Source organism: Hypomesus transpacificus, chromosome 17 (assembly GCF_021917145.1).
Source record: "Hypomesus transpacificus isolate Combined female chromosome 17, fHypTra1, whole genome shotgun sequence".
Lineage (NCBI taxonomy): Eukaryota > Metazoa > Chordata > Actinopteri > Osmeriformes > Osmeridae > Hypomesus > Hypomesus transpacificus.
The window spans coordinates 5,557,801-5,577,873 of NC_061076.1; the positions used below are offsets into that span (position 1 = coordinate 5,557,801).

General features: G+C 41.7%; 3 protein-coding genes across 3 annotated transcripts; 2 read left to right on the forward strand and 1 right to left on the reverse strand.

Moving 5' to 3' along the window:
- Positions 1-52: 52 nt before the first annotated feature.
- Positions 53-1,551, reverse strand: amn (amnion associated transmembrane protein). Its single transcript, XM_047038717.1, has one exon. The coding sequence runs from the start codon at positions 1,484-1,486 to the stop codon at positions 53-55; it is 1,434 nt and encodes a 477-aa protein (XP_046894673.1). The 5' UTR covers positions 1,487-1,551.
- Positions 1,552-1,974: 423 nt separating this feature from the next.
- On the forward strand, positions 1,975-3,848 carry zgc:112148 (uncharacterized protein LOC550424 homolog). The gene is made up of 7 exons (XM_047038345.1): positions 1,975-2,048; positions 2,361-2,437; positions 2,527-2,671; positions 2,822-2,911; positions 3,042-3,167; positions 3,298-3,426; positions 3,512-3,848. Exons 1-7 carry the CDS (start codon positions 2,037-2,039, stop codon positions 3,536-3,538), a joined length of 606 nt encoding a protein of 201 aa, XP_046894301.1. The 5' UTR covers positions 1,975-2,036; the 3' UTR covers positions 3,539-3,848.
- An 8,535-nt stretch (positions 3,849-12,383) lies between these two features.
- On the forward strand, positions 12,384-19,604 carry LOC124479444 (inward rectifier potassium channel 16-like). Its single transcript, XM_047038191.1, has 2 exons — positions 12,384-12,508; positions 18,442-19,604. The coding sequence occupies exons 1-2, from the start codon at positions 12,457-12,459 to the stop codon at positions 19,602-19,604; spliced, it is 1,215 nt and encodes a 404-aa protein (XP_046894147.1). The 5' UTR covers positions 12,384-12,456.
- Positions 19,605-20,073: the final 469 nt, after the last annotated feature.

The following is a 20,073-nucleotide window of genomic DNA, read 5'->3' on the forward strand; positions in this document are numbered from 1 at the left end:
TCTATTAGACAGCCTCACTCTAATTATGAGTCTTGTACTGCATACATTAAAATTAAGCATTGAAATCAGTCTCACTGTCATCATAGGCTGGGTTTACAAAATGTACACCTGACTGTGTGAGGGAGATAGAGTTGGTGGTTTCAGCCCCATACAGACCAGGCACAGCAGGCATCACGGTGGGCTTGTCAAACATGGGGTTGTCAAAACCATTATCCATTGGCCCACCGAGGTCTCCAATCTCACTACTCCTTTTCAAGCTGCTCAGGGAGGGCATGGTGATGGTGGGCAATGAGGGTACTTTAATCGTACCCCTGTAATATAGGAATACCAGGAGGAACACACCTCCCACCCCTATCAGAACCCCAAATATGGTTCCCAACACCATCCCTGTATCTCGCCCAGACCCGTGACTGCTGCTACTCCCCGAGGACGCCTGGAACTCAGCCTCAGCTATACCCAGGTTGGAGCCGGCAGATTGGGCATCCTTCAGTATGTCACGGGCAAGAGCCTCAGCAACCATGCCAGCCTGGTGGCCCGTTTCACCATCCATCAACACAATCTGGATCTCTGCTGCCCCCTGGCGAGGAAACACCCCCAGGAACCACCGGGATTTCTCCACTTTGGATATGCCAAGCTGGATGGACTTGTATGGCGTTAAACCAAGGAAGATGTGTATCAGTCTCTGGCGGTAAGTCTCCAGGTTGAATCCAGGGACGTACTGCAGAGTGACTATAGCACCGCACACATCACAGCAGTTTCCCACAGGGCGTAATGGCTTCTTACAGGTCACTGAAGAACATTCCACATGGCCACAGATCTTCTCAAGACTGGCCGCGTTACCACACTCACAGCCGGAGACGTCGCTGCAGCCTGAAGAGCCCAAGCTGATGGACGAGGAGCCGTGGAACTGCAAGCGGCCCGAGGGAGAATCCAGGTACTGGCTGAACTCGGAGTTGCTTCTGAACGTCTTCCCCAGAACGGACACACTTTGCACGGGGACGCTCGGCTGGTTGGAGGAGAGGTCGACACGGAAAGACGAGTGGGCTTTGAACACCACGTCGTCATGACGGCAGGGAACACTCTCCTCATGGACTGAGAACAGGAAGCGGCCCTTCTCCAAATCCTCTACTGTGGAGGCCGCCTGCCACAGAGCTGGATCAAACCATTGCAGAGACTCGACATCCTTGAATTTGACAACAGCACCAGGTTTGTAGCCACCGGCTCCCACTGAGAAGCCAGCTCCTGAGGTCAGAATGAACTCTCCATCCACCGGCAGTCTCATCTCCTGGACAGAGTGGACAGTCTCCACGTACACAGACACTTTGCTAGATGCAGAAAATTGCACCCTGTCACTGCCACTGGGAACTGAGCCTTTGTCCCAGTTGGTCTCGTTCTCATAGTTGGTGTCAGGGATCCATTGTTTGTAAACGGCGTCCGCTGCCCCGAGGGCACAGAGAAGAAGAAGTATGTCTGGTATTTTCAGCATTCTGACGGTTTGTGACAATTAGAAGGGACTTCAGTCTGAACCTTATCTCCCACAGTGTGACTGTCACATGTGAAACACATACTCTGTGTATAAAAGCAATGAGCTCTGGTTAACATTCTGCTGACCAGTAAGATCACCAGTAAAAGATTGACTTTCAGAGCAATAAAGTCAACCAAAATTGCCGTATAAGCTCCATCAACAACAACATAACATTGGCTTTAAACATGGATTATGAATGCAAAGTGTTGATATTATTATCTTGATTTTAACTGATAATTGAAGAAATTTCACTAACACAACAACCAATTTGAAAAAGTTTTTCGTTCTGAATTATAAATTACAGATTAAACCAATCATCCTTAAGAATCATCCTCATAGTGCCAATGGACAGAACCAACTCAAACAAAGCATCGTGTTAGTACAATTGTACAATGTTTGCATCAGGGAGCGAATCTAGATACCAATATGGGGTCCTTCGCACGTGAATCCTTTTTGTTTACATCCACGTCATCACACGGAAGTTAAAACCAACAGCATTGACAGTGTCGAAATGTTGAGACAGGTTAGATTGCCAGTGCTTTTAGAATGGTCAGACTACGTTAAACAATGTATTAACAAGTCAATGTAATGGTCCTTTACAACTAGATTATGCAAGAACGTTATTGACTGAACCTAAACTTGCTTTCGTATTAGAAATGGGGTTTAGTGACTGTTAGCTAGCTAGCTAATACTTGTTAGCTAAATTAGGAATTGCGTTATCATCATTTGTAGATTTCTGGATCTGTTTCCGCTCGATGCTACTTTCATATATGTATTATTAGCATTTGTTGCCAACTAAAGACCCTTAGATTGTAACATGTTCCGTTTGTAACAGGATTCAGAAGCAGAGGCTCCACTCTTTGGCGACGATGAGGATACACATACAGCGAGCCAGAGGAAGTCCAAAATCAAGTGAGTTCAGTGAAGGACTTCTGACATATACATATTTTTGTTTTCTGTCAGAAGTACAGAGGTCAGTCAAAACCTGGTCTACGTTACAGGTACCCAGTGGCCACATTCTTCCATCTGTTCTTTCGCACATGTGCCATCCTTGTGTACCTGCTGTGTGAAGTAGTGAGCAGTAGCTTCATTGTTTGTATGGTCACTATCATTCTCCTCCTCTCATGTGACTTCTGGACAGTGAAGGTGGGTGGAACATTGGCCTGGGTCTAACTACCTCTTATTCGTTGCAAATTAACCATGTTATTTTTAAAACTTTAGATTAGTACAATATTTGTGTGATAATATGGATGTAGTCATTTTCTACAAACACTGATTAATCCAGTTGTATTACAGAATGTAACTGGCAGATTGTTGGTGGGCTTGAGATGGTGGAACCAGGTGGATGACGATGGAAAGAGTCACTGGGTGTTTGAGTCCAGAAAGGTACAGTCTGCATATGGCTGACATTGGACCTTGGCTTGCCTGTCTTGAGCCTGTTGACTACCAATGTAAAGCATAAAATCACCAAAGATAAGAGTATCTGTAGTATCTCTTATTCCTGACTGCTCTTTAGGCAGGTAGCAGAAATGTTGCCTCAAACTCGGAGTCCCGGATCTTCTGGCTGGGATTGGTTGTGTGTCCTCTTTTCTGGGTCATTTTTGTGTTCAGCACCATCTTCTCCCTCAAAATCAAATGGCTGGTGAGTTCTCTGTCCTTCCCCTGTTTTTAGGACTTGAGTATTTATCTTTGATAAATCCAAGTACAGTGACTCCCATGTAAGTCCATGAAAAAATGAGTATTAGTAAAGTATTAGTCTTTTCTCCCACCAGGCAGTGGTAATCATGGGTATGGCCTTACAGTGGGCCAACTTGTATGGGTATGTTCGATGCAAAGTAGGGGGCAAGACCAACTTGAGAAGCATGGCAACCAACTACCTTGGTGCCCAGTTCTTTAAACAGGTATACATAATGGATTTAATCAATGAAAAACATTTTCTGCATGTCTATCAGTAATTAGCTTGATTATTTTTCCTTTTCCCCCCAGGCAATGGCAAAGCATGAGGGGCCCTAGAGTTACCTGGAAGAAGCCATTGGATTGGCATTGCTGCCTAGCCTACATCACATGTTGTTATTCAGATAAGCCTAAATGAGGCACACAGTTAATGTTTCTTAATTCCTGTTAAACAGGTGGAGGGTGTCTCTCTATTATATGAGGGGTTATTTAGCAATAGTTTTGAAAAGGATACATTTATTTTTGGTGTATTTAGAATTTGTTTCCCCTGTGTGATCACACCACAATCTATTTACACTTAGATGATTGATACATTACTCTGAAATACATGCATCTGCTTTTGTTTAATAAATTCAACCAGTGACTACTTGAATAAAAAAACATTTGTTAAAATGCTTTACCCAGTCGCAAGGAATCCCATCAGTAGGCCAGATTCAGAAGAAAGTTATTGAACACTGGCGCGCGTCATTCAAACAGCCAAAGAAAAGTTTCTAGCATCTGAAAATACGGCTAGTTTGACAAATCTCTAGATTTACTAGAGATTGATGTGTGATGGAAAATGACAAAATCATACAGGATTGAGACACTTGATGAATATATTGAAAAGGTCAGTAGGATATGCTTTAAACAACAGTAACGTATTTTAGGATTGCCATGAGCTACTGTAGCTAGCCACATGCTATGTAGCTACAATACTGTACCGTAGACCTAGTACTGTAAGCTACATCTTTTGCTCTGTACTGTTGTAGGCTACCTGCTAAACTAGATAAGGCTACATACTCAACTACAGTGGTCCTAGCCAACTGTATGGCTAGCTAAAGCAACAATCTACTGTCCCTGCTATAGCAGGATATATCCAGTCTAGTAATGCTACTCAATGGTTGACAATATATAAGTATTAAATCAATTAAGTTGTAAATTACAAGTTTGAGCAGTGACAGGATAGTGTTCCTGTGATTACTAGATGGAAGAACGGTTGTCATTTATCACATGCAACTTGGAAAGAAGTGATCGGTTGACGAGGAGCATGGTAAGAAAAGTATTTAAGGACTGTAAAGGACATGATCTGGCATATTGTGTACTTGTTCAAAACTCTTCCACAACTTTAGACTTGGTGCTTCAAACAAAGGTTTCTGGTTGTACTGTAGGTGTCCACTCTAACGTCGTTGGATAATCATTTCGAGCACCTTGAAAACGTTGTCAGTCCAATGCATAACTATACGACGTGCCAAATGCAGCTGAAAGACACAGTGAACCAGACCTTGTTTCACATTGACAAAGCAATCAGCCATCACCAGGTCCTCAGGAAAACAGACAAGATCCTCCTGATGGGGTAAAAATGATGGGAACCTTGAGAGAAGGGCTTAATGAGTTTATGGTAACAGTGGCCTCGCTACTTAATGTATGGTTGTTTCTGTTCAGACCTGCAGGTAGGGTGCATGATTATCTGGACTGTCTTCAGCAGATCAAGGAAGCAATCGAATTCTTTGAAGGACACACAGAAGAGCTGCACCTTACTACACTGGTGACTCGATTGTTCCTGTGTCCCATTGCCCCCTGGCTTTCAATTAATTAATGTAACTTAACAGTGTATACAAATATGTGAATGTACTGAAGATATTGTGGAAGTTCGATGAGGGAATTTGGATTTTTGTTTCTGCAGAAAGAAAGGTTAGAAAAGGCTAGGCCACTGATGGAGTCAGAGTTCTGTGTTCTGGTCGATCGCCACTGCACAACAGCGAAGACCAATGATTTCCTGAATTTGCTGGGTGCAGAGTGTGCAGGAGGGAAAACAGGGGATGTCATACCCAAGACTGGACTGGAGAACCTCAAGTCTATCTACACATGGTTGGCTGAATACACAGGTACAGTAATACTGCAAGCTGAGTCTGGAGCTTCAGACTCCAAATGAACTCAGGGGTAAATTACACAGCAAAACTCCAATCATTCTCTCAGTAGCAGTGGTCTTCTGTTATATCATTTAAAGTCATGATTTGGCATGCTCTGTTGCATAATGGAGACCAGAAATTAGACACTAGGGTAGATGTAACTAACATTTTGTGCTCAAAGACAACAGAAAAGAGGACAATAGAATATGCTCAGCTGAAGCATGGTGATTTTATTTCCCCACAGCTCAGAACAGTGGGCATGTTGCCACTAAACTCCAAACACTGTCATTGGACAGAAACATAAAACATGAACTTATGGGACCAGCGGCATCAAGCGCTCGTTCTAAGATGTCCCTGAAGACCTGCTGCAATTTAAAAAGTATTTTCCGAGCTAAACACCCAACACTCCCCAGTGTTCCATCCATGGACGTGATTGGAGCACTGAAATACAGACGTTCCTCCGGAGGTTTATCGGAAGGCAAGCCTCCAAACCCAGACTCCGATGTGCCGGCCCCACCACTGAGCATCTTGTCCTCTACCCCATCTCATGTCACTTTTAAAACACCGTCCAAAAACACAAGCCCATCCAAAATGAAAGGAGGAACACTAGCAGGCTCCAGAGACTATGAGGCAAGCTGCCCCATGAACAGGCTGAAGACCATGTCACTGGGAAGAAACCCACTTATGAAAGCCACAAGGTCCCAAGAACGTGAGTAACACGTCTTTGTACCCGAGAGCTTACCCATCTCTCAGTTTATTTTCTCTGACCGTGAATAACGTTCTGATGTCTTCACAGACCTTATGAGCTATTATGCTGCCAAGCGGTCAATATGTCTCGACTATTCGCTGAACATTTGGAAAGACCGCTACCGCAAGTGCAGCGTGTCCTCGTTGAACCACCACTCCCAAGGGAAGCAGAACAAACACATTATAGAGTCACCCTTTAAGAAGACCAAGAAAACAGGTCGGGAATCCACGTACAGTATGCCATAACGTTGTAACGTGATCGGTTACCTGAATTTGGGGTTTGCATGATCTTGTCTTCAGACAGGGAAAGCGTGCTTAACATGGAGATTGATGTCCACCTGGAATGTGTCAGAGTCTTTGTGATTCTTGTTAAACGAGAACACACCATGCTGACGCAAGTGTTTTCTGAAGTCTGCCCCCGGACCTTTAGTGCCCTCATCCAGGTCCGTGACACATATAACCAAGCGAAATGGAATGGAGATAGAGAGAGGGGGGGGGGGAGGGGGGTGTCAAAGGTCACACAGGCCGTGTAATGAACTACTGACTAGTGAGGTGTTACAGGACACATGTCCTCCTGGACTGAATCAGCTCTTTTTCAGAACGCTCTCGACAACCTGCTTCATGATGGAGAGAACATCATCTTTGCCACCAATCGGGCCTTTTTTCGTAGCGAATACTCGGTCATCCTCACCATTTTACGTACAGTAGACTATCTCATACAGCAGAGGAATGGACCCAGTGTACTGGAGGTGTGTTTTAGGTGTAGGCTAGTGATTATGTAGGTTAACTAGAGTGCTAAAATTGGAATGAGAAGAGTAAACGGGGCTAAGCCAAGGTTACTGTGTACTAAAGTTAGTGTATTTTTGTTGCTGTTATCGACTGCCAGGATGCATCAGACTCAATAACGGCCAAGGTGAACACATTCATCTCGTCCATGAAGGAGCTGGTTACCAAAGGTTTGGATGGATTCGCAGACAGCGTCAAGGTGCTCTACTCTTTAGTAAAATTGGGTTTCAATTTTGAGATCATTTACAAGTTCATGTTCATTTAACTGAAGTCAGAGCTCATTTAATTAAAACATCCCGCCATGTTGTCTTCTCTCGCCCAGAGCGACCTGGATTGTAAGAACCTACCCATGGATGGAACAGTGCACGAGCTCAATCACAATGTAACACCTTCCTACGTTCTCTCATCTCTGCCCTTTGACCATCTAGTTTAGCATTCAGTCACTGTCATTGACATTTAAAATAGCAGTGTTGTTACTGGGGTTCGTATGTTTGAGTCATACTGAATAAGGGGTTTCAAACTGTGACATGTGACCCCCCCAGATGAGGTGTGGGAAATACAAAGATAAATATGTAGCCATAGATACAGGATCTGATCATTTTAGGAATTCATTTTTTTCCATATTCCCTGACTGAAATGTTTGAGAAACACAGCTCTTTATGCTGTATGAAGAACTCCTCTGTAAATATGCTGGTGGGTTTCCTTCCCTTCCAGACCATCTTGTTCCTGCAACAGCTGATCATAAACGCAGGCAATAAAGTAAACGCAGCTCTTGTGCTGCCTAACTATGACAAAGGACCTGGCACAGCCATGAAGGTGACCAGTAGTGCTCATAAGCTTGGTAAGCAAGTCTCTGGCATTGTTTTTTATACTCATTATTCATTTAACCAAAAACGACTCAGATGGTCCATATGTAGAGAGAGAGATAGAGTAGATTGCAGTGAGAAGGGAGCAACGCCCGCTATGGCTACATTTTCTTTTTCAGAGAAGTCATCGGCATGTTTGGAACAAATATCTGCCGAAGCAAAAGAGCACTTGAGTTGGTTTTCATCATATATCTGTAAGTAATCCATCCGGGTTTTGTATTCACGAATCCTTCATTCTCACAAATGTTTTGCTGATAAGGCCTGTGTCACTTGGCACTGCACTGTATCTCTTCCACAGGTAGAGTGCTTGAAAACCTCCGGCTGAGTCTGAGGATTAAGGCCAAGGCATACGACGACCCTGCCCTGAGCGCCATCTTCCTCCTCAACAACTTCCACTACATCCTGAACTCACTGAAGAGGTAGGCATTTCCTTTCTCCTTGTCATTCATCTTTCTTCCTGGTGGTCACTGCTGGAGAATCACTTTTGAAACAGCAACAACAGCGTTCATAAGTATGTCTGTAACTCGCTGCTATTTGGACTTTCTGGACGTACTGACCCTTAAAGAGTGTAGCACATTTCTGGAGGAGGGAGAAAGCTGCTGCGTGCCAGTCTCACGCATCCTTGAGAAGTATCAGGTTAGCAAACTGTAGAACCTTGTGCGCAGGTCAAAGCTGATTGTTGTGATGAAGGCCTGTGGCAGTGATCCAGAGGCTGAGTACAGGGAATTGATTGATGAACATAAACTACTGTACCAGCTCAGGTAAGGAAGCGGAAACGCAGAGGCAGAAGGGAGAGAGGAGAATTGCTCGACTGTAAAACTGCCAAATGTGACCTCTTATGGGACATGGTATTTTATTGTGGTCGTTTCAATGCACTAGTTGCATGGCTGTTTGTACATCTCTTTCGATAAAAGGGTCTGCTATATGAATAAAATAAAAAATACATGTTATGTATTGTAGGTGTCACCATGGATACAATACTGTGTGAAGTTTAGGATATAGAAAGTGTGTTTGCCTTTTGTAGCTGGCTGAAGGTGACAGAGTGCCTGGCGGACATGAGTCAGCCCGTGCTTAAGCAAGGAGGAAAGGTGCAAGTGGATTCATGTCTTATGATAGCACAGTGTTCTTCACTTTAACTTTCATTGGAAGAGATTTATTGGTCTGCATTTAATGTGTGTTCTTTCAAGGTTCCGTCTTGTGTTTCATTTTCAGTAACTGAGTTACTGCCCTGGACCATGTTGGTTGACATAAATGTGGAAAAACAAATATAGACCCTTTTTTCCATTTCTCATTTCATAAAGTTGAGTGAAAAGGACTTTTGGGTGGTCAAGGAACAGTTAAAGGTAAAACAAGCCAGATGTTTTTGGTCATATTTTTGGTAAATTGCAATTTTCCAGTCCAATCACCATCTCGCCTGACATAATTTAAACAATCACAATCATTTAAACCCAAATGGCATTAACAAAGTTATGTCATTTGACGCCCTGGAGCCTAATGTAGAAGCTTGTTTTCCTAAGAGTTTCAACGAGAAGCTAGAGGATCAGTGCAAGGCGCAGAAGGGCTGGGCGGTGCCCGATAAGGAGCTCCGGACAGCCCTGTGCCAGATGCAAGGAGAGCTGGTATCCACCAGCTACAGGTCCTTTCTGCACAAGTAAGAAACTAACAGCATAGCCAGCTGGTGGTAACATATTTATTTGACATTTTTAAACCAACAGCCCCAGACAAAGATTCAAATTGCCATTTTTACCTATGACCAAAGATACAGTAAGTGTTTATATGAGTGTATTGGAATGGAATGATGATGATGGACGGTTGAATTGACGTCAGACCGTTGCTCGCATGCACCCCAAATGTAAACACCTGGTACTGTCGGTAACTACAGCTCAATTCAGGAGAAAACATGACCATCCATAGAAAAGCTTTATCGAAAACAGACGTACAACTTAATGCTAGTGCTACTAAAAGTGTTTAAATACTTTGTTTACCTGATGCTGATCATATGCAAGAACGACACAGTATTAGTCCACATGCACATTTATTTTGCACTTGTTTATATGGTTTCCTACCACAGGTATGAAGATGCGGATTTCACCAAACAGCCTGAAAGGTGCCTCAAATACAGCCCACAGCAGGTGGAGCAGATGATCCAGACGCTGTTTGACATGTCAGCCTGAGGTTAAGGATCTTGGAACAGACTATATTGTTTAACTTTGAAATAATGTACTTTTATTTTTTGTGTATTTAGTTTAAAGTTGTTTTGTACCAGTTTTACGACAAACTTGAAATTCAATTGAAAAATGTTATTTGAAAAATGTTATCTAATAATATACAAAATTACTAATTTTACTAATGTAAAAAATTGGTAATTGGTTTATTTCCCAATAATACATACATTACACGAATGAACTAATAATTTTAAACAATTTACAAACTATTTGTTAATTGACAGCTGATTAAGTACTAATACTTTATAAACTAATTTTAAGATAGTTCTCAAAAAGTTTTACTCATTTGTACCTTGCACAAAGAGCTTCAGAATGTTAGTTAATGAATTAGTTTTGCAGCAATTAATGTTTAGAAATTACTTTTAAAAGGAGGGAGGCAATTAATTGTTCCATTCTGGTAATTTGTCAATTGGACATCCAGTGTAACCCATAAGGAGGTAAAGGATTAAAGTAGCATAGATAATGCATACAATCAAGTAGATCCAAAAATAGACTTTGTCTATCTTGTTTGCAAACTTTAAATGCTTCTTGCTCCCCTGCTCCTTGGAAGCCATCCTTTCCAGGAAGTTGAACACCTTCTGGAGGTTAAGATTCTTCTCTGAAACATCTGTCAGGCTAATGACACTGATATCAGATTCGGATTCTGGTCAAAGAGAGTGATAAGAGATCAGAGGTCAAAGAGACAATACAGGCATCTCAATATGCGATAACTTGTAAACAAATAAAAGACAAAAGTCTTACCGCCCTCCCCAAGTATCTCTTTGTCGTTAGATTTGGAATCTTTTGATTTGACACACTTGAAGATGCAGCTGGGCAGAATCGTGCCATCTTCAGTCAGTCGTGTGAGCACCATTGACACCAGCATACTCGCAACCAAAATGAAGAGACTGAAGCAGAAATGGATCCCTACAAAGTATAACCATGAACATTTTAGTGTTGCAGGGATCGGTGCAGTGTGTTGTGCTCATAAAATTGCTTCAAACTGTAGTCTGTCACAACCTATTGATGATGATAAAGTTATTTATTATTAAATATTCCGATTCTAAAGCCTGATCTGAATTACAGCAGTCTAAGATTACCATCCCTTAAAAGAAAGAATGCCTTTTTTTTAAGATAATTTAATCTAACCAAATGAACCGTCCCAGGAGTGAACATATACAGTATTATTTGTGAAGTACAGTAGACCAAAATAGCTATGTCAAAGCTTAGTGCTTGGAAAATATGTGGTTATTTGAATGGCCTTCCTTTTAAGGCTTTTCACAAACTCTTAATTTACCACATATTTTCCTTTTAGCATAATCTGTGTGTGTATGCACGTCTGCATACACACATTAAGTCTTTGTATCTATGAGTGTGGACACAAATGTATGTATGTTCAAGTGTACTCTGTCTACATATCTACTGTGATTCTATTTCATTCAGCTTCACATCTTATGCAGGTGACTCACGGATCAAGGGGCTGCAATTGTTGTCTGCAGGAAGCAAGTCATTGAGGATGAGGAGGAACATGATGAAACTGAGCACCAGGGTCACCTTGAAACAGACGCGCTCTCCTCCTATTGGTAACGCAAAGCTCACCACATCGGCGATGATGATTAACACACTGGGTAGGATTAGGGTCACAACCGGGCCGGTGCTGCGAATTTTGAAATGCACCTGTGGAGTCAGATAGCCCAGATGAAAGGACGAGAATGAGCTTCACAAATGCTTGTGTTGAGGTACGGTGACAAGTTCAAATTATTTTATTGAACTCTCTTACGTTGAGGGTGTTGCGGTCATTTCTGCCATTGTGGGAAACAAGCTCCACCGACTGAGTAAGCCATTCTCCAGTGTCGCTGTCACCATTGACAACCCTTCCAAATTGCATTAGCAACCCACATTCTGTGAAACAGTACAGATATATTTATAAATACAATTTGGGGTGGTTTACTAAAGTGAATTGCTGTAGTTCTACATTCAACTGGCCAGTCAATATACCTTTATTTGGTTTTATGTATAGCCTAATACTGGTGCACAGTGCCAGTGATGCAGTCGGTAATTAAGAAGCTTTTGTACTTTACACTGTCCAATTGATCTCACATATACTGTCATACTGTACCTGTCCATCTTAAGGATCTTACCGTCTGCATTCCAGGCATTGAGGCTGATTGGGCAGGTGTCCTCAACAAAAGGGTATTTGAACATGTCCACGTCACAGCCCACCACTGTCTTTAGGAGGACATCATGTGTCACGGTACCGTTACTGTTCACCAGGAGATCCTTAGAATAATGCTTCTGGATTCTACTCACTCTACAGACACACAATAATGACAGGCAGTTAACACCTACATGTTTATAAAGATTTACCAGTTCAACTGTTATAAACGTACACAGTCCAGTAAGGGGAACTTACGCGTTCAATACAAGAAGTGAGGGAACCCAGATTTTATCTGCTGGCAGGATCACGTTGTTAAATCTATAGACTGATGTGTTCCATGCCAAGTCGGGGTCCGTCCATTGCTGTGGTCAGAATCACAGGTATTTGATTAAACAAGACAAAACATACTCAACAAAACTCAATCTGTAAATCGCAGAGCCTCCACAGATGTATGTAACTTACCAATTTTACTATCATTTGACTTGTGAAACGAAGTTCTTTAGTGTTCTGTTGAGGAAATAACCATCAGTCCGATTTTATGCATGTAAAACATGTTTGCGTAGAGCAGAATAACCATTGTGAAAGGTACATTCAAGAGTATACTTACAATAAACTGTGTCGTATAGAGAATACTTGGCAGTTTAAGGACTTGTGTGCAATTAATAGACTGAGGCTGAGTCAGGACATCCTTGGAAATCAACATGTTGGCCAGACAGCGGCGACTGGTACAGGACTCAGTGGATCCAAAACCAAGCACTAACCAAAAAGTTAATACATTTTAATTTACTGTACATGCATCCAATACACTTGTAGTAGACCATGAACAACGGTATAAGATGGTTAGGTGTAGAATATATACATTAGCACACGTGACACTTTTTTTTTTATTGTTTAAAACACGTGTTTTTGTTGTTACGAAACATCACTGTATTGTTGAGAGCAATGCAGTGCAAAACTTGTGAGAACCTTCTGTACTTACATGTTAGTAGAAGCAGAGAGCACAGACAACTCAGCATTCTGCTGGTAGGGGGTAATTCTGCCCTGGAACCTTCTAGTAGAGAAACCTTGGAAATGACAGCAAGACTTTAAACAATTTACAGTCAAACTATTTAAGATATGTCAATGAAGAATCAGTAAACCAACCTGAAGAGTGATAGTCGTTTATTCTCTGCAAAGTCAGAGGCACAGCTGAGATTACCTTTATAAAGGCTGCCTCAGACTTGGAAGTTTACGCCACACAATACAGATAATGTCACCACCCACAGACGGTCACACTGCCCACAGATGAATATGATCCTCATTGACATGCTTGTGTGGTTGACTTTACAGTAGTCCCCAATATGCGTTTCTATAGTATTCATTCAATATTCTAGTGTAAACATCCATAGCGTTCTGTAAATACAATTACTCCTGGTGTCAGGTGACAGGCATGTGAACATCGGTCCACCTCTCTTCTGTCCTTACAGGTAGCCTTGCTTGACTGCATCACAATCAGACCATAGGCCAAAACGCCAGGACGTATGATCACAATGGGTTGTTTGAGCTGGTGGTTAACATTCAGAGGCTGACAAATACAAAATAAATCTCCACTAATTACTTATATAAAAGATCTTGTATTAACAGCTGGTTATGGAATGGTGCTTGAACATATTAATGCCATTGTTTTTCTTATGTGATTTGATCATCCACTAACATCTTTATTAAATGATCAAAATCCCTTTTGTATAAGGTGTTTTAATATGTCAAGTCATCCTGACAAGTAGCTGCCTCTATTTTGGAAGACAGTATTAAGCTGCTCATCTTTTTTTAGTCTGTAGGCTGCCTGTAGGCAGTATCCTTGGGAACTCTCTTATCACCTCAATACTGAAACTTGAAAGAGACATCCTGGTTTCAAACCGAGTTTCCCTCCCTCTCCAGCAAGGGGGAGTGTTGTGCCTTGTGTCTGTTCTGTCATGTTTAAGTTTGAGTTCAGAAAGAAATGTGTTTTCTGTTTTTCAGAACTAGCTTATGCTGTAGCTAATGTTTGAAAACATGACACAGTGCAGGAATGCTGTGCTACAAAATTGTAACAAAAAAAATTAATTTGGTGAAGCAATTTGTACTTTTTTCTTCTTTAATCTTCCAAAAAACAGCCTGGGCAGTGGTTGAACATGTTGACCTGGAATGTATGCACTTTCTGACCATGAGCCACATTCCACATTTACTATTAGTCTGATTAGCATATGACCTGATCATAATTGACCGAATCAGTCACAACAGTGTTCAGCATCTCACAGAAAACACAATCTAATATGTATAGTTCTATGTGCCTCGTTTTAGAGAATCATTTGTTATTAGACTGGATATGGCATTTGTTTCTGCTTTGTCATGGGACTTATGACAACTAACGCAAAATACAGTTATGCGCTACATAAAATTTAAAAAATCTCCACGATTTAACAAACAAATGTTCAGATTACTTTTTGAAGTGACCCACAGGTTAAGTGTGATTAAGCCTATAGCCTGGAATTATGATCGCCAAAAAAATCTCAACAGATCCAGATGGGGAGTGATGATCAAACACAAACATGATTTGAATTCTCAGTGCCAGTACTACATCTTGGTTAGCGTTTATTGTATTTCTACTGAAATGGAGGGTAGAACAGGTGCAAAGAGTGCTGGGATGGGCTTGTTTGAGTATTAGTGACCTCTACTCTGACCTAGTTATCTGTTCTTCATCGATTGCCAGAGCACTGAGCAGTAATCCCACCTCCTACCGGACCTCACCCGTTGTCACATGTCACATCCAGTTCTTCCTTATTGATTTGAGGCTCCCCTGGGTTTAAAAGTCACTAAAGGGACTTTAAGTCTCACAGTTTACTTCCTTGCATGGAGAAACACTAGTTTCTTTCATGTTTTGTTAATAAATCAGTAATTTATGTAGCTTCTGCGGGAGTATTTCCACTTTCATCTGAGACAGCCCTTTGACTGAATGGTTATAAGAAGAAAATGGATGCATGCAGTATTCTGCTACAACTAATCTTTTATGTCGATTACGAGTAACACTCTTAAACAAAAAGAAACAACTCATAGAGAGCCTGCTGTCAGGATTGCATTCTCATTGGTTAGTCAACCATTATTTAGTCTGTCTGCTTTCTCAACCTTATAAAGGCTACAGACTAAAAGGGTCCAATCCCTATTTAATACATAGCATGACAACTGGAAGGCCAATAGTATACTGAACATACAGTACAGATGAAACACCCAGAGGTGTTTTGCCCTAACATTTAGGTGACTTAATATCATCAAACACACTCTCATCACCTGAAAGAGCAGATACCAGTTAACAGTTCCAAGTGTCAGAAGTTGTATCTTTCCGTTAGTTTACAGGTTCATCACCTGCAGTACACCTGCAGTAAAAACAAGTTTTGTCTGTTACTTCATAAAACTTGTTTTTGCTTTGTCACAATACTAACACAGTCATTAAATGCATTGCTACTGCCTCTTATCTCCCAAGACTATATGAGAGGAAAAAGCCATATCTTTCACAAGGTGTCTATCTGAACAAGGATTTGAACTGATATGCTATTTGTAGAACATCAGTAGACGTTTTTCTGGTTTTATTGTCTCTTTTGTAAATGTATACTGCAATGGTGTGTGTTGTGTTTCCCCTTATCTGAATGATTGTTCTGGTCCATATTCAGGAAACATCTGACCTCAAATTCCTTGACGGGACTATGAAAGACATTTAGTCTCTCGATTTGATGGGACAAAGGTTAACTTTCAGACTAATAAGTTAAGAAAATGTTAAAGACATCATCTCAATGACCCATAACAATGGAGTAGGGAACTCTGGAAACACAGGAAACCATTATAGATTTAGAGTTTTGTTCAAAACAATCCACTGAATCTTTGTTTAGTCTATGGGACCTTTCAAATATTAAACAGGCAATAAATTCTCCCAGATTGACCAAAATGTTTCCTGGGGAGACAGGATTGGTGCTACATCAGAATGAGCTAGGACTTTGCCTCAGGCTTGGTCAGGACTGCCCCCAATAGGGTGAGACTCACCTGTAATTGAGTTATAAGTCAGAGTCAGAACACTTTCACCTGGCAGTTTGGTCTATATCTGATTCTCAGTGTGCAACCAGACATACAATCTTCTCCTCAAGTAAGTGAATTTATCTAAAGGAATTAGGCCATTTTGGAGGTGATCAATTGTTAGCTAACAAAAACGTGCTGGTCAGTCTTTTTGTATTTGTGTCAACATTTTCGATGTGAGCAGTAAGGGATTGATTTCTCACATTGTCTTGGCTTTTACAGGTACATCAGATTACTCTTAAATAAATGTTGTTTGAAGTTTTCCACATCTCAGAAGCTAATCTAACACATGGAAAACCTAAAATACCAAATCTAGTCTTTACCACACATTTGAATTCATATTATTTTATTTAGGATATTGTGTTCAATAGTGTTAAAGTGGAATTCAAGCTGTGTTTAAACTCTAGCATTGCACAATTATACAAATTGCTCCATGTGTGACAGTACAAGCTGTAAACAAATACACAGTTACTAAACAGGAGGTTTAAAATAGTGCCTGGGACATATTTAATCATTATAAACCAGAGATAAGCATGGACTGTGTAGTCTAGTTACTCAATAAAGTCAAAATACCTTAGATAGTGCCAAGGTGCATGGGCACATGGAGGGTATATAAAAGCTCCATAAGAAGATGAATATTCACTGTACAGTTAAAATGTAACAAATTCACTGTAGAAAAGGTTTTGTGGAAAAAGCTAAGAAGTGATTGCAGAGTAATATTTCAGTCTTATAGAAAAGGGAGCTTCATAAACAGTAATCAGTTATAGTACTGTATATAACAGAGTTTAATATTATCTAATACTTCTTTACACAGGATGTCTTTTTGGGTTACTGTTAAATGAGGATACATTATATTTTAATAGGTAATCTTAAGGCATCATCTAGCACATGTATTTATGCATTACTATTTAGGAGAATAAATGTAATATAGTTTCTTCTTACTACTGCTACTAAAGTAGAAATTCAACTAAATTTGCCCACAGCCATGGAAAAACCCGGGTCACCATGGAAAAATACGGGTCACCATGGAAAAATCGGTTAATACCGTGGGAACACACACAGCCAGCTTTCTAACTCACACATCACACATTCACGATCAAATATTATGATCTGCATCACAGCATACCTCTTGTTTATGTAGGAAGTGCAGCTAGCTCACTACTTAGTTGGGTGCTAGTATGCACTGCAGGGCTAAGAAGTAAATAAACTGCATGTGTGACACAGGTGATTCAGTGAGCATTCATTGCAAAATGAGAAGCAGTTACAACTTTTCCGTCTAACATTTCCATCTAAAACTCTTAAGTTGGAAATACAGTTGGACATTATTCATGGTTGTGGTGGGGTTATTTATTAAACCAAATTAGTCATGGATGATTTGGAGAAACACTTAATGAAATTATAGTTTTCCAAATCCATCAACTTATTCTCAGAATGTCATAGTCATGTAGAAGCAACTCGCTGAGTCAATATCTGAAAAATAGACTTTTTAAACTTTCATTATGAGATCAAATGAATAAATCAAAGCATTTCTGGTAATCAACTGGGAAAATAATTACACATCATCATCGGGGTCTTTTCCCAAAACGGTTTTAGTTTTACAATATTGTTTGACATATTTAGATTGGGATTTATCTCAAAAATTAAATAACAATGTATGACATAAACATATAAGTAAAGTGAAGAAAATGGACAGGAACCAAACAACAACTGCTCTAGCAGCCCAATGAGATAACTATGATCCATCACCTTTCATAGCCATGCACATCCTCTGTATCTCTAGGCTAGGTTCCAAGTAGCAATAGCTTTTCTGGTAAATAATCAGCCTGTGAGGCGGTTGTGCTCTTGAAGTGCTCTCTTCACAGCCAAGGTCTAGCGTTGGCTCAGTAACCCCGCTGCCTATAGCCTCAGGCAAGGTGAGACCTCCGCTGTTAACCGAAACATGAAGGTCTCACTTCAACAAGCACTGAGAGACCTATTTACATTCTACTTGCGGGTAATGGAAGTTCCATAGTGTTCCAGGCCTCTACTTACTGTCACCTTAAGAATTATTGGCCCACTTCAAAAAGATTAGCCACTTGAAACAATCAGGCCAAGGGTGATTTGGAAACAGTCAAACAGTTTGATTGATAATGACGTGCGCATGGTCTTTAGACTGTTTTTTGGTCTTTAATCATGTTGTGTATCCTGTGTGTTTTGGTCTTTAATCATACTGTGTGTCCTGTGTGTTTTGCAGAGAAGAAGCCTGCTAACATGGACCCCCAGAGGGAGCAGCGCGTCACCATAGACACCCATCACACAGAAGTGCACATGGCAGGCTCCCAACATGGCAAGCAGCAGAGGACGCTGCGCTACATGCAGAAAGATGGCAGGTGTCCTGTGGAGTTCAAGACGATCCCAGGGGAGTGGGGGGGCTACGTGACGGACATCTTCACCACCCTGGTGGAGATCCGCTGGAGGGTCATGTTCCTCATCTTCTCCCTCTCCAACATCCTCTCCTGGCTCCTCTTTGGCCTCCTCTACTGGCTGACTGCCTATGTGCACAACGACACCGAGGATTTGGGCAATCAACCCTGCATGTACAATGTGCGCAGCTTCACAGCGTCCTTCCTATTCTCCATGGAGACCCAGGCGACTATCGGCTACGGTTTCAGGGGCATGAGTGAAAACTGCCTGGTGGTCATCATCTTGGTGACGGTGCAGGTTGTGTTGAGTTGCTTCATCGACACCGCAATCATTGGCATCATCGTGGCCAAGATGGCGTCGGCCCGCAAACGAGCGCAGACGGTGGGCTTCAGCAAGTGCGCCGTGGTCAACCTGCGAAACGGCGCTCTGTGTCTATCGTGGCGTCTCGGAGACTTCCGGAGAAACCACATCCTTGAGGGCACCGCCAGGGCCCAGCTGGTCCGCCACGTGAAGCACTCCTCTGGCATGTTCTCAGTGTCCCACAAGGACCTGGATATAGAGGGCAGAGACATCATCTTGGCCACACCCGCCACCCTAGTCCACAGGCTGGGGCCTGGGAGCCCACTGTATGGCATGGGCCCAGACAGCCTTCTGGAGAAAGACTTTGAGCTGGTGTTGTCCTTCACGTACAATGGAGACTCCACCGGCATCCTGCACCAGACCCGTACCACCTACACCCCAGCTGACATCCACTGGGGCCAGCGTTTCCAGGACATGCTGAGGCTAGGGGTTCGTCACTACAAGGTGGACTACGCCCTGTTTAACCAGACCACCTGGGTGCAGGTGCCAATGGTCAGTGCTGAGGAGTGTGACAGGGAGAAACTGCCCATTAAGACTATTCGGGCCCAGGGCTCTATCCTCAGAAACCCTTCAGAGATTGGCCAGAGCAAGGCTGATGTCACAGAGGAAGTGATCCAAGAAGCATGGCTCTAAGGAACTGGCTTCAGAGGAATGACAGACTTAATGACGCTGGTGTGTACAGTATGATCTTAGGACAGAGTCACTTTTGTGTTTTTGTACATTGGAAAACTATTTATATTGAACTATATTAAAAATACATGTTTAGTATGGAAATGTAAGTAAGTGTGTGATTTGAATGCTTTTCTTAAATGAGGAAAGAAGATGTGTTTTTTTCTGCTGCATTAAGTTTATAATGTACAGGGACTCAGGAAGTTGAAATCACAGACTTTTATATAACTACAATTGATTTAAGTGTATGGTCTTCCAGTTGCTCTACATCACCACCTTGTGTCCAGCTACTTTTCCTTTGCGTTAGTTGCACGTGTTTATACGGCCCAATAAAGTGTTATGTTTAAACCGGCTGACCTTGACCCTCCAAGTATTATGTGTACGCTCTCTTTGTCTTTCCTTGATGATTAGATCAACGATGATTAGATGATTA

Bases quoted from the DNA above. Each gene is read 5' to 3' on its own strand.
- amn (XM_047038717.1), bottom strand. From the start codon at position 1,486: ATGCTGAAAATACCAGACATACTTCTTCTTCTCTGTGCCCTCGGGGCA.
- zgc:112148 (XM_047038345.1), top strand. The intron at 3,168-3,297 runs GTGAGTTCTCTG...TTCTCCCACCAG, and splicing joins CCCTCAAAATCAAATGGCTG to GCAGTGGTAATCATGGGTAT. The intron at 3,427-3,511 runs GTATACATAATG...TTTTCCCCCCAG, and splicing joins GTGCCCAGTTCTTTAAACAG to GCAATGGCAAAGCATGAGGG.
- LOC124479444 (XM_047038191.1), top strand. From the start codon at position 12,457: ATGTGTTCCATGCCAAGTCGGGGTCCGTCCATTGCTGTGGTCAGAATC. The intron at 12,509-18,441 runs GTATTTGATTAA...TGTGTTTTGCAG, and splicing joins TGCTGTGGTCAGAATCACAG to AGAAGAAGCCTGCTAACATG.